Source organism: Cervus elaphus, chromosome 21, assembly GCF_910594005.1.
Source record: "Cervus elaphus chromosome 21, mCerEla1.1, whole genome shotgun sequence".
Classification (NCBI taxonomy): Eukaryota; Metazoa; Chordata; class Mammalia; order Artiodactyla; family Cervidae; genus Cervus; species Cervus elaphus.
Window position 1 is genome coordinate 33,888,607 of NC_057835.1, and position 14,663 is coordinate 33,903,269.

Genomic DNA, 14,663 nt, shown 5'->3' on the forward strand with positions numbered 1-14,663 from the left:
GAGGGGGCTGCTGGTGGGGGTCAAGAATTGCACTGCCTCAGGAGCTCTCTGCTTCTAGAAACATGTGCTTGACTTTCATTCCTCATTCCTGGAAAATGTTCCTTCCCTCTTGTCTTTACAAAAGGCAACCCTCCTGTTGTTCTTTGGTGCTCAGTTTTGTCCCACTCTTTTTGACCCCATGGACTGCAACACACCAGGCTTCCTGTCCTTCACCATATCCCGGAGTTTGCTGAAACTCATGTCCACTGATTTGATGATGCCATCCAACCATCTTGTCCTCTGTTGTGCCTTTCTCCTCTTACCCTCAATCTTTCCCAGCATCAGGGTCTTTTTTAATAAGTCAGCTCTTCGCATCAGGTGGCCATAGTATTGGAGCTTCAGCAGCAGCATCAGTCCTTCCAATGGATATTCAGGGTTGATTTCATTTAGGATTGACTGGTTTGATCTCCTTGCTGTCCAAGGGACTCTCAACAGTCTTCTCCAGCACCACAATTTGAAAGCATCAATTCTTTGGCGCTTGGCCTTCTTTATGGTCCAACTGTCACATCCATACATGACTACTGAAAGGTCACCGGGAAACCAAGAGAGCAGGCTATTTGCACTAGCCTTCCCCAGGCAGCCAGGCTAGAAATAATCTTGTTCCGTGTGAATGCCCATCTAGGGGAAACAGCTAAAAATATTTGATCTTGAGCTTTTCCAGTATCTGAAAACCACCACCTTTAATAAAATCCCCCAATGATTTTGCAATGACAAGAAATCCGTTATATTTCCAAAACAGTGATTTTTTTTTCTCCTTTTTTTGGCCATAGCACACAAGCATGTAGGATCTTAGTTTCCTGACCAGGGACTGAACCCATGTCCACTTCATTGGCAGTACAGAGTCTTATCCACTGGACTGCCAGAGAAGTCCCTCCAAAACAGTAGTTTTACCTGAACAGCTTTGAGACATTGTCCATGCAGCTACAAATATGAAGTAATAAATATAATAACAATCATTTTAATAAGCAGGCCAGAATTTTTAAAGCAGCCTAACAGATGCTTAAAGAACATATTTCAGAGGTGTGAATTTTAGCTGTGCCACTTAATGATATAACCTTGGGCAAGTTACTTCTGCTTCCTGTCCCTCACCTGCTTCAGTGGTACAGGAGGGTCAATAAACTCCTTATAGTGTTGCTGTGATCACTAAGTGGGGTAAGAGGCACATGCTGGGGGCTCCCAAAGTGTTACCTTGTATTGTTCTCACACCCTGCATGGAAAGAGCACACTTCACCTAATGATGCTAATAATCATGTGAGCTACTGGAGCATCTTTTAAGTGGTGTTAGAGTAAGGCTTCAAGATCTTGACCAATTATGATGGCAGGGTGAAGCAACTCCCTGCAGTGGGAAAAACTGAAAATGAATGGAAGTAGGTATTAACTCTACACTTTGGGGCTTTCTGATAACTTGAAATACTGGTGACAGAGGGAGGCTGGGCCCCTTCCAGGAAAGGTGCCAACTCTTCACAGCAGACTGGAGTGAGTGAAACAGCTGCTTGGCTGGCCTTGAGCCGGTCTTGTGGTTTCAGTGACTCGAGGGGCTCAAGTCAGGGCTGGTACACCTGACCCTCAGCCACTGGAGGGTTTCTCAACGATCTTATAAATGATCTGGACTAGCCCAGAAAACCTCTAATGCCAGGAACCCCTTAAGTTATAGCATAATTATTCTTCCAACATGAAGTGGGTGGCAACATCATGTGGTGGGAAAGAGTCTATGTTTGGGAGTCCTGAGACCCCTGGCTATTGAACAGAGTTCTTTTGCTAATGCTGCACAGAGGTGCTGAGCTGGTGGGGGAGAGGCTAAACACCAGCCTATGTCCCTTGGGAGGTGGTGGTTTTCTAATTTGTCTGCCCCTTTTCTAGGGAAGCCTGTCAGAGACCAGGGTTATCATCCTATAGTTTGAATTCATGGGGCTTCTCTCATGTGTTCATGACTAGAATTGGGTTTTACCAATGAGGGGTTGGCCTTGAATTCTTCAGGAGAATCATCCTACTTTACTATAGTTTTTTTCTTGAGCATGATTAACCTACTGTCTGATTTGGGGCAGGTGTCGAGGGGAGAAAGAATGAAACCCTGTTTGGCTTAATGAAGGTAATTTGGAGGTACTGTATGTCAAATGAGGCTAGGTGGACCCCTCCAGACCCAGAGCCGCTGTTTTGAGCAAAGGTGTCTGGAAAGTTGAGGAATGTGGTGGAGATATGAATGGGCTGGGTCGAGTCACAGTTGCTCAGCGACAAGTGGTGGGCTCAGAGCTTATCTTCAGCTCTATTTTGGTCACAGAGTCATGCGCCTTACACGGCAAGAGCAGTAGACACAATTGTCTTAGGCTTTCCTGTCATGGCCATGGCACAGTCCCAAGCTGGGACTGACATCACTGGGCTAGAATGTATAATTCACATTTCAGTGCTGTTGATGATCATTCTGAAACGTGCCCCACGTAGAAAAAAGTGTTTTATGTATAAAGAGGCACTTCACAGTCTGAAGACTCCAAAGATCTCCACATTTACCTAAAGTTGTAGAGCCTTTGGAACTGCAGAGTCAGAAGGGACCTTAGCAATCATCTAAGCCTGTCTCTTACTGTACAGATAAAAAAAAAAAAAAAAAAAACCTGTCGTGAGTTAAATGTTGTCCCCGAAATTGCCTAGCTATTTTTTTTCCTAGCTATTTTTTGCTGTTTTCTTTTGAGTGTTGAATGAAGAAGAGGTTTTGAGCATCCACTTAAATACATGCCTTTGGAAGAGAACACAGTATTGATAGAAACTTGTGAGTGAGGGCTGAGGATTCCTAAATACAAGTCATATTTCATTCATCTAGTTGTTCAGACTGTGTTCCTCACATGTACATTATATACCATATTCTGACACATAATGCTTTGAAATAGTGATGAGATAAACAGAAAAAAATGTTCCTGCTCTCAAGAAGAGTTTATTCCAGAGGAGGAGTTTAGACAGTAAGACAAATAAGATTGTTTTCAGAGAGGAATAAGTGCCAGGGGAAAGGGTGAGCCAATGAAAAGTTTTTAAGGCCCCCTCAGACAACCATTTTGCCTTTTTGCATTTCCTGTTCTTGGGGATGGTCTTGATCCCTATCTCCTGTACAGTGTCACAAACTCCATCCATAGTTCTTTAGGCACTCTGTCTATCAGATCTAATCCCTTGACTCTATTTCTCACTTCCACTGTATAATTGCAAGGGATTTGATTTAGGTCATACTTGAATGGTCTAGTGGCTTTCCCTACTTTCTTCAATTTCAGTCTGAATTTGGCAATAAGGAGTTCATGATCTCAGCCACAATCAGCTCCTGGTCTTGTTTTTGCTGACTGTATAGAGCTTCTCCATCTTTGGCTACAAAGACTGATTTTGGTATTGACCATCTGGTGATGTCCATGTGTAGAGTCTTCTCTTGTTGTTGTTGGAAGAGGGTGTCTGCTATGACCAGTGCATTCTCATGGCAAAACTCTATTAGCCTTTGCCCTGCTTCATTCTGTACTCCAAGAGCAAATTTGCCTCTTACTCCAGGTATTTCTGACTTCCTACTTTTGCACTCCAGTCCCCTATGATGAAAAGGACATCTTTTTTGGGTGTTAGTTCTAGAAGGTATTGTAGGTCTTCATAGAACTGTTCAACTTCAGCTTCTTCAGTATTACTGGTTGGGGCATAGACTTGGATTACTGTGATATTGAATGGTTTGCCTTGGAAACAAACAGAGATCATTCTGTCATTTTTGAGTGCATCAGGTACTGCATTTCGGACTCTCTTGTTGACTATGATGGCTACTCCAATTCTTCTAAGGGATTCTTGCCCACAGCAGTAGATATAATGGTCATCTGGGTTAAATTCACCCATTCCAGTCCATTTTAGTTCTCTGAGTCCCAAAATGTCAGTGTTCACTCTTGCCATCTCCTGTTTGACCACTTCCAATTTGCCTTGATTCATGGACCTAACATTCCAGGTTCCTATGCAACATTGCTCTTTACAGCATCAGAGTTTACTTCCATCACCAGTCATATCCACAACTGGGTGTTGTTTTTGCCTTGGCTCCGTCTCTTCATTCTTTCTGGAGTTATTTCTCCACTGATCTCCGGTAGCATCTTGGGCACCTACCAGCCTGGGGTCATCTTTCAGTGTCCTAACTTTTTGCCTTTTCATACTTTTCACGGGACTCTCAAGGTAAGAATAATGAAGTTGTTTGCCATTCCCTTCTCCAGTGGACCACGTTTTGTCAGAACTCTCCACCATGACCCGTTTGTCTTGGATGGCCCTACACGGCATGGCTCATAGTTTCATTGAGTTAGATAAGGCTGTGGTCCATGTGATCAGATTGGTTAGTTTTCTGTGATTGTGGTTTTCAGTCTGTCTGCCCTCTGATGAATAAGGATAAGAGACTATGGAAGCTTCCTGATGGGGAGAGACTGAATAAGGGGAAACTGGGTCTTGTTCTGATGGGCAGGGCTGGGCTCAGTAAATCTTCAGTAAATTTTCCAGTAGTCATGTATGGATGTGAAAGTTGGACTATAAAGAAAGCTGAATGCTGAAGAATTGATGCTTTTGAACTGTAGTGTTGTAGAAGACTCTTGAGAGTCCCTTGGACTGCAAGTCCATCCTAAAGGTAATCAGTCCTAAATATTCATTGGAAGGACTGATGCTAAAGCTGAAACTCCAATACTTTGGCCAGCTGATGCAAAGAACTGATTCACTGGAAAAGACCCTGATGCTGGGAAAGATTGAAGATGGGAGGAGAAGGGGACGACAGAGGATGAGACGGTTAGATGGCATCACTGACTCAATGGACATCAGTTTGAGTAAACTCCGGGAGTTGGTGATGGACAGGGAGGCCTGGCATGCTGCAGTCCATGAGGTCGCAAAGAATCAGATACAACTGAGCAGCTGAACTGAACTGACTGAGTGAATGAAAAGTTAATGATAAAACCTAATAGTGCTGCTTTGATTGGCAGGCTATCTACCTACTCTTTAGTATATGATCATCTATTGTTGATTTTTTTCCCATGAAAAAGCACCCCTTTGCAGTCACACATCTTATTTTTTCTTATTTCCACTAAAATATAAGAATGGCTAAAAATTAGAGCCTGTCAATTTTAACATTTCTATAAAGGCAACATCTAAACAATGTTTTTAAGATAAATATTGTAGGTTACCTACTCGCTTCTAAAGAAGCAACCAAATGACTACTTAATTTTTTTTTCTTTTCATCTAGATGTTATGGCATTGGTTAGAAACAGTCTACCTATCATTTTACCATTTCCATGTGAGCAAAACAGTCTTCCCTTTATATCCTCACCCCTTTTTGGTATATTTTACCCATACTGACTTCTCTCTAGAGACGGGATGGATTTTTGTGTGTGTGTGTGGCTGCCCCACGTTGCATGTGAGATCTTAGTTCCCAGACCAGGGATCAAACCTGTGCCCAAAGCAGTGGAAGCACAGAGTCTTAACCACTGGACCACCAAGGAAGTCCTGGGATGAATTTTTACTTTCATTAAGGTATTACAGACATCTTTAATTTGTTCTTCTATATAAAGAAATATAAATGTTACTGTCTCTGGCAGAGCCAAGAGGAAGGTCAAGTTGCAGTCAGAGGCTTTGCATCAGAATATGCTTGGAGGCCAACACCTAGTGTATTTATAATGGAAGTTACTTCAATTGTTAAACAGACTCATGCAGAAACACGTGTGTGGGCGTACATGCGCACACACACACACACACACACACCATACCACACTACACTATACTCATAAGAACCACAGCCATCATATTCGAAAAAGTGAAAGTGTTAGTTGCCCAGTTGTGTCAGACTTTATGTGACCCCATGGACTCCTCCACCAGGCTCCTCTGTCCATAGAATTCTTCAGGCAAGAATATTGGAGTGTGTAGCCATCCCTTTCTCCAGGGCATCTTCCTGACCCAGGGATCGAACCTGGGTCTCTCACATTGCAGGCAGATTCTTTACCATCTGAGCCACCAGGAAAGTCCAGAATATTTGAAAAAGTAAACGTGAAAGTTCAGAAAGTATATGTCTTGATTCAGTTAGTGCACAGAAAAGTAGGGGAGGTACCCAGCCTGGAACTGGGCTTAAAGATACATGTCTTTTTCCTCAAATAAACAAAAAGCTATGACAAAAACAAGGAGAAATGTTTGAGATGGGGACTTTTTTTGTGTGTGTGAAGGAGAGATAAACATGGTTGCTATCAAGCTTTTGCAGGTAACAGCTGTCCTTTAAAGTGTACTGTCTGCCAACATTTTGATAATGCAGAGGTTCACATGTTTTCCATTCCATTTTTAGGTTGCTAGAAAGACTCTGTTGAAAGCATTCCAGGTCCACTTTTACAAAGGCACAGTGGATATGACATCAGAGTAATGACTATCAGTAGCAAGGTGGCCTCTGAGAGTGGTTTTTTGTTGTTGTTGTTTCCATAGCATATATACCTGTTCCCTAATTGCCTCAGGGGGCAAGTTGATAAACTGAAGTGTTTGGTGTTCACTGACTTTCACAGCACTTTGAAAGTCTCATAGCCCAGAAAGATGGAGGGTTGACCATGCTAATATCTCATGTGTTGCTTCTACCTCAGAATATATGTAAAAAATAGAATTTCAACTTCATAGAGTATTTCTATTTCTCATTTGAATATGACATTAGGTTAACCTGAACATCTTAAGTGGATTTCTAAAATTTTGTAAGTATCAATTTCATAATTCCAAAAAATAAGCATGTGTTTTTCCCATTTCAGAAACAAAGTTGTCTAACTCTTACATATTTTACATAGAACTATATAAAGGCACATTCATCAAGAGGAAAAGAAAAAAAAAAACAGAAGTGAGGTTTCCCTCTTAGAAAGTAGAAAATACAATAATTTTCCTCCCACCCACCTGAACACTGGGAAAGTATGACAAGTTTTTTGATCTTACAATGCCTGATACCTAGTAAGCACTTAGGGAATCTTGTTAAAAGAATTATAATGAATATGCTTCTGAAACAATTTGAGTTTTTTGCCTGTAAAAGCCTACTTTCAGCTTTCAGCGTGGTAGCTTTGTGAAGAGGCATATATTTAGTTCATAAGTGGTTCACATACATTTTTTTCAAATTAAAGCAAATCACAGCTATTTGGTTGGGGTAGCAAGGACCCAAGAGTTCAGAAACCTTGGCTACATGTGAGGCACCAATGCTAAATGGCAAATGACTTGAGAAAGTGACTCAACTCTGCTAGGTCTCAGTTTCCCCATGAGTGAAATGATTGGTTTGGAGCAGGTTACTTCTGAGAGTCTGGGCTTCCCAGGGGGTGCTAGTGGGAAAGAACCCACCTGCCAATGCAGGTAGACATGAGGTGTGGGTTTGATCCCTGGGTCAGGAAGATTCCCCTGGAGGAGGGCATGGTGACTCACTCCAGTATCCTTGCCTGGAGAACCCCATGGACAGAGGAGCCTGGCAGCCTGCAGGCCATAGGGTTACACAGAGTTGGATACAACTGAAGCGACTTAGCACACATGTACTCACTTCTGATAGTCCACATAGCTTCAAAATTCTACAACTGAACGACTCAAATTAAGGAAAATGGAATCTAAATTTCACAAACACTGACATCATGCCTACTGTATGCTAGGCAATATTATGAGTGTTTTACACCATATATGGTCATATAATAATAATAAAGTATACACTGTGCATGGGGTAGCATTTTGGATACTGTAAAGTATAAGCAAATGATAGTTGCTGTTAAAATGACAGTAATTTTATTAAAGGTCAATATACCACAAATCATTTTTAAAAAGCAGACTAAAGGGCTTCCCCAGTGTCTCAGTGGTAAAGAATCCACTTGTCAATGCAGGAGACACGGGTCTATCCCTGGTCCAGGAAGATTCCACATGCTGTGGAGCGACTAAGTCCATGAGCCACAGCTACTGAGCCCGTGCACCTAGAGCCCGGGAGCCAGGACTAGAGAACCCACCATGATGAGAAACCCATGCACCGCAACTAGAGTGGCCCCTGCCTGCCACAGAAAACTACAGAAAAGGCTGCACAGCAACAAAGACCCAGCACAGACAAAAATAAATAAATAAAATTATTTAAATTTTTTATAATAGCAGGATATTAACAGAAATAATATAATATAGAAATAAAGTAGTTGTTCCATTTAAACCACTCAATGTTAGATGGCAGACATAAGCTATCTAATTTTTATCTGACTAAGAGAATACTTAGTCAGTTATTTGACTAAGAGAATCCCACCTGACTGGGATTCTCAGGTGGCTTAGTGGTAAAGAATCTGCCTATAATACAGGAGACACGGGTTTGATCTCTGGGTCGGGAAGATCCCCTAGAGAAGAGCATGGCCACCCACTCCAATATTCTTACCTGGAGAATCCAGGAGCCTGGTGGACTACAGTCCATGGGGTCACAAAGAGTTGGACACAACTGAGCAACCAAACCACCACCACTACCATACTTAAACTCATTCCAAAGCAAGATACAAAGCTATTATATAAACCACTACCACTACAACACTTAAACTCAGTCCTGTCCACATTTAAAACCATGTCTATGAAATTCTCCACTTATAAAACACAGGATTGAAAAACAATCCAGGGGATTTCCTGGCAGTCTAGTGGTTAGGATTCAGCATTTTCACTGCCCTGCCCTGGGTTCAGTCCCTAGTCATGCAAGCTGCATGACTCATCAAAAAGGAAACAAAATCATCCATCCACTTAGCCAGTTTGATTGATTTGGGATAGTCTTAAGCAGCAAGTATGATAAAAATGGGATTTTCAACACATGAACACAGTAGATATGTATACTGAAAGGATAGCCTAAGGGGAAAGAAAAAAAAATTATCCTACATAAGTAAAGTTTCTTTTCTCCTGAAATGTCCACGTAATTTCTCCACTCTTTGAACACTTCCTAACATTAGCTAACCCAACTAACAGGAATGCTGCAGAAAACAGAAACAGGAACTCTGTGAGAAGTTTGATTACCTGTATGGCATCTTGGAGGAGAGGAAGAATGAAATGACCCAAGTCATCACCCGAACCCAAGAGGAGAAGCTGGAACACGTCCGTGCTCTCATCAAAAAGTATTCTGACCATTTGGAGAACGTGTCAAAGTTGGTTGAATCAGGGATACAGTTCATGGATGAGCCTGAAATGGCAGTGTTTTTGCAGGTAAGTATCCCTCTAGCCCCAGAGGAAACAAACCAAGATGGTGGGTGCTAAAGAAGGACTGTCATTGAATTTTCAATATTTTCTGTACATCTTAGATTTATCTTCTCAACTAAAATATATGTGCTTATATCTCCATCTGTTTAAACTATTTCACAAGCATATATTTAAGGGACCATGGCATTGCTTAAATATAAGAGGGATCTGGTAGAGAAAACAGTAGTTATTTACAGCATTTAAAAACTAAGCTATGAGATGTTCAAGAGCCAGCAAAGGAGAGAATTCAATCTCAACATGTCTTTGATGAAAACAATTTAAGTAGACTTGTCTTTTGTTTGCTTCCACAGAATGCCAAAACCCTGCTACAAAAGTAAGTAATTTTCATTTTGTGAAAAAAAGTGTATTTTTTCATTTTTACCCAAGGCTGTCAAACTTTACACAGTGACAGAAAGTGGGAACTTGTCTTTTCGCAGAATTTCTGAAGCATCGAAGGCATTTCAGATGGAGAAAATAGAACACGATTATGAGAACATGAACCACTTCACAGTCAACCTCAATAGAGAAGAAAAAATAATACGTGAAATTGATTTTTACAGAGGTTTGTTATTCTTGTGACCATTTGCCCAAAACTGCAGGTGTGTGAAAGTGGCAGAAGGTTTTGGTGGGAGGAAAGGGGGATTCAGGATCATCTCCAGAATGGATGTCGACAACTTCACAAGGATCATAATCCAACATGAAGCTCTATTTCTTGACAGAATCAAACAGTTTGGATGGTGTTTATTTAGCTTTGCCTATCACAGTGCTTGTTATCATTCTGTTATAGGGCATTAACTCTGGGTCATCAAATATTTAATAATCGGTGGTGATGACAATATCTCAACTTCAACCGTACACAACATGTTAGCCATTATGATAATGATGTAAAGTGTCATCAGCTGTAAGGTTAAGGATGAGATAAAAATAAAACATGGAAGACACTTGGATTTAGATACTGGACCATTAGCACTTTCACTTAAATACTAGAGGACGAGAAAAGTGAGTGAGTCATAGAGTAAGTCACACCTGGAAATAAAACTGAGTCTATGTGATCAGATGTACTCAATGAGTTATAAACACATCCCTCTCATCTGGCCCAGAAATCCCACTCTTGGAATTTGATCCTGATGAGATCATTGAAAAGAGAAGCTCAGTTAGATGATAAGGCTCCTTGGCTAGACCACTGTAAAGACATGGATTTATATCAGTGTCCACAGATATAGCTTTAGAAGTAAATCTTCAGGATGGATCTTCTTTAAAAATTACTTAATATTGTCTATCATTAATATTGCCTGAGGAAATATTAAAATCAGTGGGTTAGAGTGGGATGAATTGGGAGAATTCGGGTTGATATACATACTCTACTGATACTATGTATAAGACAGGTTAGCTGAGAACCTACGGTATAGCAGGGAACTCAACTCAGCACTCTGTGGTGACCTAAATGGGAAGGAAATCCAAACAAGCGGGGACAGACATATACTTATGGCTGATTCACTTTGCGGTACAGCAGAAACTAATACAACATTATAAAGCAGCTATACTCCAAAAAAATTCATTTTAAAATAAACTGCATTGAAGACAGGCAAAAAAAAAAAAAAAACCAGTGGGTTACAAAGAGTCACAGTGTTATCTGTGGCAAAAATCATCCTTCACTGAACAAAGGAGGTGAGAAATTAAATAGGACCAGGGTTTTGTGTGTCTTCTGACATAAGGTAGAGATGTGCTTTTCCATTTAATTTGACAGAAAAAAGTAAGTGACAGTCCCAGCCCTCCAGGAACTGGCAGATGTGACAAAGCATGAGAGATATGGGAACAGGCTCTGGGGGTCAGGCGGATAGTGCACGGTGGTCGCGAGGACCACACTTTGAACTGGGGAGGGGAGCAGGCAGGATGGCGATGACTGAGACCACTTGCACAGCATCATGTCCACATTTAAGTGCAAGTGCAAGCGCCCTGCTGCTGTCGAGTGTCTGATGGAGAGGATTTCCATAGCCCTGACCTTAATCTGAGCTACAAATATTGGCCAGTCATGTTTCTCATGGCCGCAGTGGTAATTATAACAGTATGAAACCGCATTACCTTATCAGAGGATGAAGACGAAGAAGAAGAGGGAGAAGGAGAAGGTGAAGAAGAGGGAGTAGATGTGGAAGAGGTGGAAGACCTCCGGACTGAGTCGTCAGGGGGAGATGAGAGTCCAGAGAAAGGCATGGAGCCCTCTCCACCGACCTCGGAGCTCCAGGCTGCCCCTGAGGCACCCCCAGTTTCCTCTCCGGACCCCCCTCCAGCGCTGCTACCTGCTGTGGAAGCCCCGGTGACACAGGTAACTCAGTTCTGAGTTCCCTCTTGCAGGACATGCAGGTGTGCCTCCTTGCTGAGCAGCTCAAACAATTTATTCTACCTCAAGGAAAGGAAACACTATGCCAGGCGTTTGTGTATGGAGGACACAAGATTTTAGGGCCGTCACAGTGTCAGGGAGAAAGTCTTCTAGGGCATTCAGCAGGGTCATTGTGGTTATAACCAGTTGACAAGACTCAGTTTCACATAATTTTCCCACCCTCAAGTCTGAGGCAATCTATGGCAATTGTGTATGTGTGTCTTAACATGTGAATTCAGAGAGATGAGAGCATGGCATTGACTCTTAGTATAGATACAGGGTATAGGTTGAGTGATTAAAATGGTTCTATTTTCAGAACTTTGAATTTTCTGTAGGTAGTAAAGAAACTAAATAGAGAAACCATGCTAGTTTCTGTCCCTGTTGCTTACCCTGAAACAGAACTATAGCTTTTGGTCAATGGGCAAATAAAGGAAGCTGAGGTTTCCTATTTCTCTGGCATTTGATGAAATGATGTGTTGACAGAATTGTTTTTAAAAATTTCTTAGGAAATTAGCTCATCCCAGACACTGTCTGTGGCTGTCCTGTGACTGACTTTATGTTTTCTAAGATGTCACTATTTGGTTCTCAAGCCTCTGTACTGACTTCACAACACCTTTGACAGGTCCCAAACTGTTGAGTTTGTGGGCAATGAAGACTTATATATATATATAAAAAAAAAAGTCTGGGTTTCAAAGTGGATTGGAATTATCTATAGAAACAAAACTGCAAAGAGGGAACTCAGAGACGGAATTATATCTTATGCTCTGTCTCCATAGGAAACTAAGCTAAAAGACTATTTATAATTCCCAGAATCTTGAAATTCTGGGTGTACCAATTGCACTGAAATCGAACGGGATATGATAATTAAATGACAGCTGGGTTTGATCAACTAGATTTCAATTTGGGGTTTGAGAAAAGAGGTTTTGGGGGACCCATGTATAATACAAAAAATTAATTCTGGTCAATAGTTTGCCATTCTGGTCAATAGTTCTTCCATTATCTGCTATTTTATAAGCAAACTTTGTTCTAGGCCTCTGCTCTCTACCTGACCAAGGCCACAGTCTAGTGAGACAAGCCCAGGAAAGAAGAGCGGGCACAAATAGATGCCGAGACAAGAATGCTGGCTGCATTCCTTGCCCTGAGCCCTTGGAGGGTGGGCTGAGCTGAAACACGCAAAAGTTCGGGCCCACACACAGAGAGCTATCCCTTTGCAAGCCTGAAGGGAACTAAAATCCACTGCTTTTCTCTTTTTTTGCTTTTGAATTTACCCATCCTGTGAAGGGGGAGGTGGTGCCCACTGGCTCCCAGCAGACCAGAGAGTCTGAAACTCCAGTCCCAGCAGCAACGGACACTGCGGATCCCTTGCTTTACCCTAGTTGGTATAAAGGCCAGACCCGGAAATCCACCGCCAACCCACCTTCCGCCCCAGGGAGCGGAAGTCTCGGGCGCGTAGGGCCTTCAGCTTCCGAGGATGCGCGTGCGCGGAAGGCTGAAGGGGCGGAAGCCGCAGCCAGGGAGAGGGCAGCAGTGAGTGGTAAGGATGCTAGCTCACCTGCAGCTACTTCTCAGGTTAGTGTCAATGAATGCTCTGGGGTCTGAATGCTCCCTGCGCCGCCTGGTCCCGCTGGGATGACAGCGAAGAGGAAGGGCTTCTGAAGGGGCGGACAGAACCTGGGGCCTGGGGGATAAGGGGAACAACTCATCTACCCCAAGTTGGCTTGTTTTTCTAAGCCTGACATGAAGTGAAAGAGACACCAATTTGACTTCATTTTGCCCGTGCGTGGCGACTCCACACCTGGTTGCCCAGGGGCGGGAGTGCAAGCGGGCCTGGCCCCTTGGCATGCAGGTGAAAGCTGCTTGTCTGCAGTGACTGGCTGGCGTCCCTGGTCCTCCTCTGCACTGGCCACTGGCCCTTGTTGGGCCTTTTATGCGTCCTCTTTTAGCTTCCAAAGACTAATCACTTGCTTCTGTGTCGTTCCCAACACCCAGCAGGCACGTTTGAGTCAAGTTCTGTGTCGGCTCTGGAAAATAACCTCTGATTCTTGGGTTTTGGTTTTGGGAGTGTGCTGGTGAAGGCTGGACAAAGATAGTTTTGGCTTAATTAAACTGGTGCTTCCTACGCATGTGCTGCTGGAAGCAGAAAAGCACATCGACTTCCCTCCTTTGGAATTTTTTAAGGGCCATTTAATGCCTCTTTTTTTTTTTTTCTTATCAAAATGCAAGTTTGAAGTTCTTTTTTCTAACATTGGGATAGATGTTTGCATGGCTCAAAGATTCCACAGAAGAAATCTTCTACAATTTCTTCACAAGGAAGAATGTTCATGGTTACTCCATACCCATGAGTATTCTTTTTTTTTTTTTTTTTTACCCATGAGTATTCTTAAATGACGTGTGGGTGTTGCCCAGACAGGGGCTAACGGAAAAAATATGCTCGAGTTCCGTGCTCCTGGGTCATCAGGTGATTTCAACAACAAATAGCATTTTTTCAAAAATCATAAAATTCTTACTATCTTAACTATCTGCTCAAGTGAACCTCGATTTCCATGAGGTAATAAATGGAAATGATTTTTGGAAAATTCAAAGATGGACATGCTTTCGTGCCATGTATTTATTTTCACGAATGAAAAATGACAAAAAAGATATGTTTGGTGTGAGGAAACCTTTGAAGGTTGTTTTAGGTTGTAAAAAAAGTGGAGTAGAAAGTTTTCTAAAAGATGGATGGGAAGTTTATTTCTGGAAAGTTTATGGGATTCCTTACATACTTAGTGGACATTGAGTCAAGCAGAAAAACAGTAATACAGTAACCCAAGATAGGAGCACAATTGAAATGAAAATGAAAAATCCATCTGAATGAGGATGAAAATATTATTTGTGATAATATCAGTGAAGCTTTCTTCTTGTTTTCTCACAGGAGTTAGGAATCTGCCTAGCACTTGTGGCTTTTCTTATACTTCACTACATCTGGCGTCAGATTCAATGCTTGATTTTTACTTTAATGGGTAGGAATCTTTTCTTTTCCCTTGACTAACATCTCATGTAGCTCTTC

General features: G+C 42.1%; 1 protein-coding gene across 6 annotated transcripts in view; it reads left to right on the forward strand.

The window, feature by feature from the left end:
* TRIM55 (tripartite motif containing 55) overlaps window positions 1-14,663 on the forward strand; it is a 59,187-nt gene that overhangs the window by 27,267 nt on the left and 17,257 nt on the right. For 3 of the 6 annotated variants that reach the window (XM_043880125.1, XM_043880124.1, XM_043880127.1), the window contains 6 exons: window positions 8,974-9,207; window positions 9,552-9,574; window positions 9,678-9,802; window positions 11,331-11,563; window positions 12,899-13,186; window positions 14,529-14,616. In XM_043880125.1, the coding sequence (XP_043736060.1) occupies window positions 8,974-9,207; window positions 9,552-9,574; window positions 9,678-9,802; window positions 11,331-11,563; window positions 12,899-13,186; window positions 14,529-14,616 (991 nt within the window). The remainder of the gene's footprint in view (window positions 1-8,973; window positions 9,208-9,551; window positions 9,575-9,677; window positions 9,803-11,330; window positions 11,564-12,898; window positions 13,187-14,528; window positions 14,617-14,663) is intronic. The other 3 variants (XM_043880126.1, XM_043880128.1, XM_043880129.1) reach the window with 2 other exon arrangements.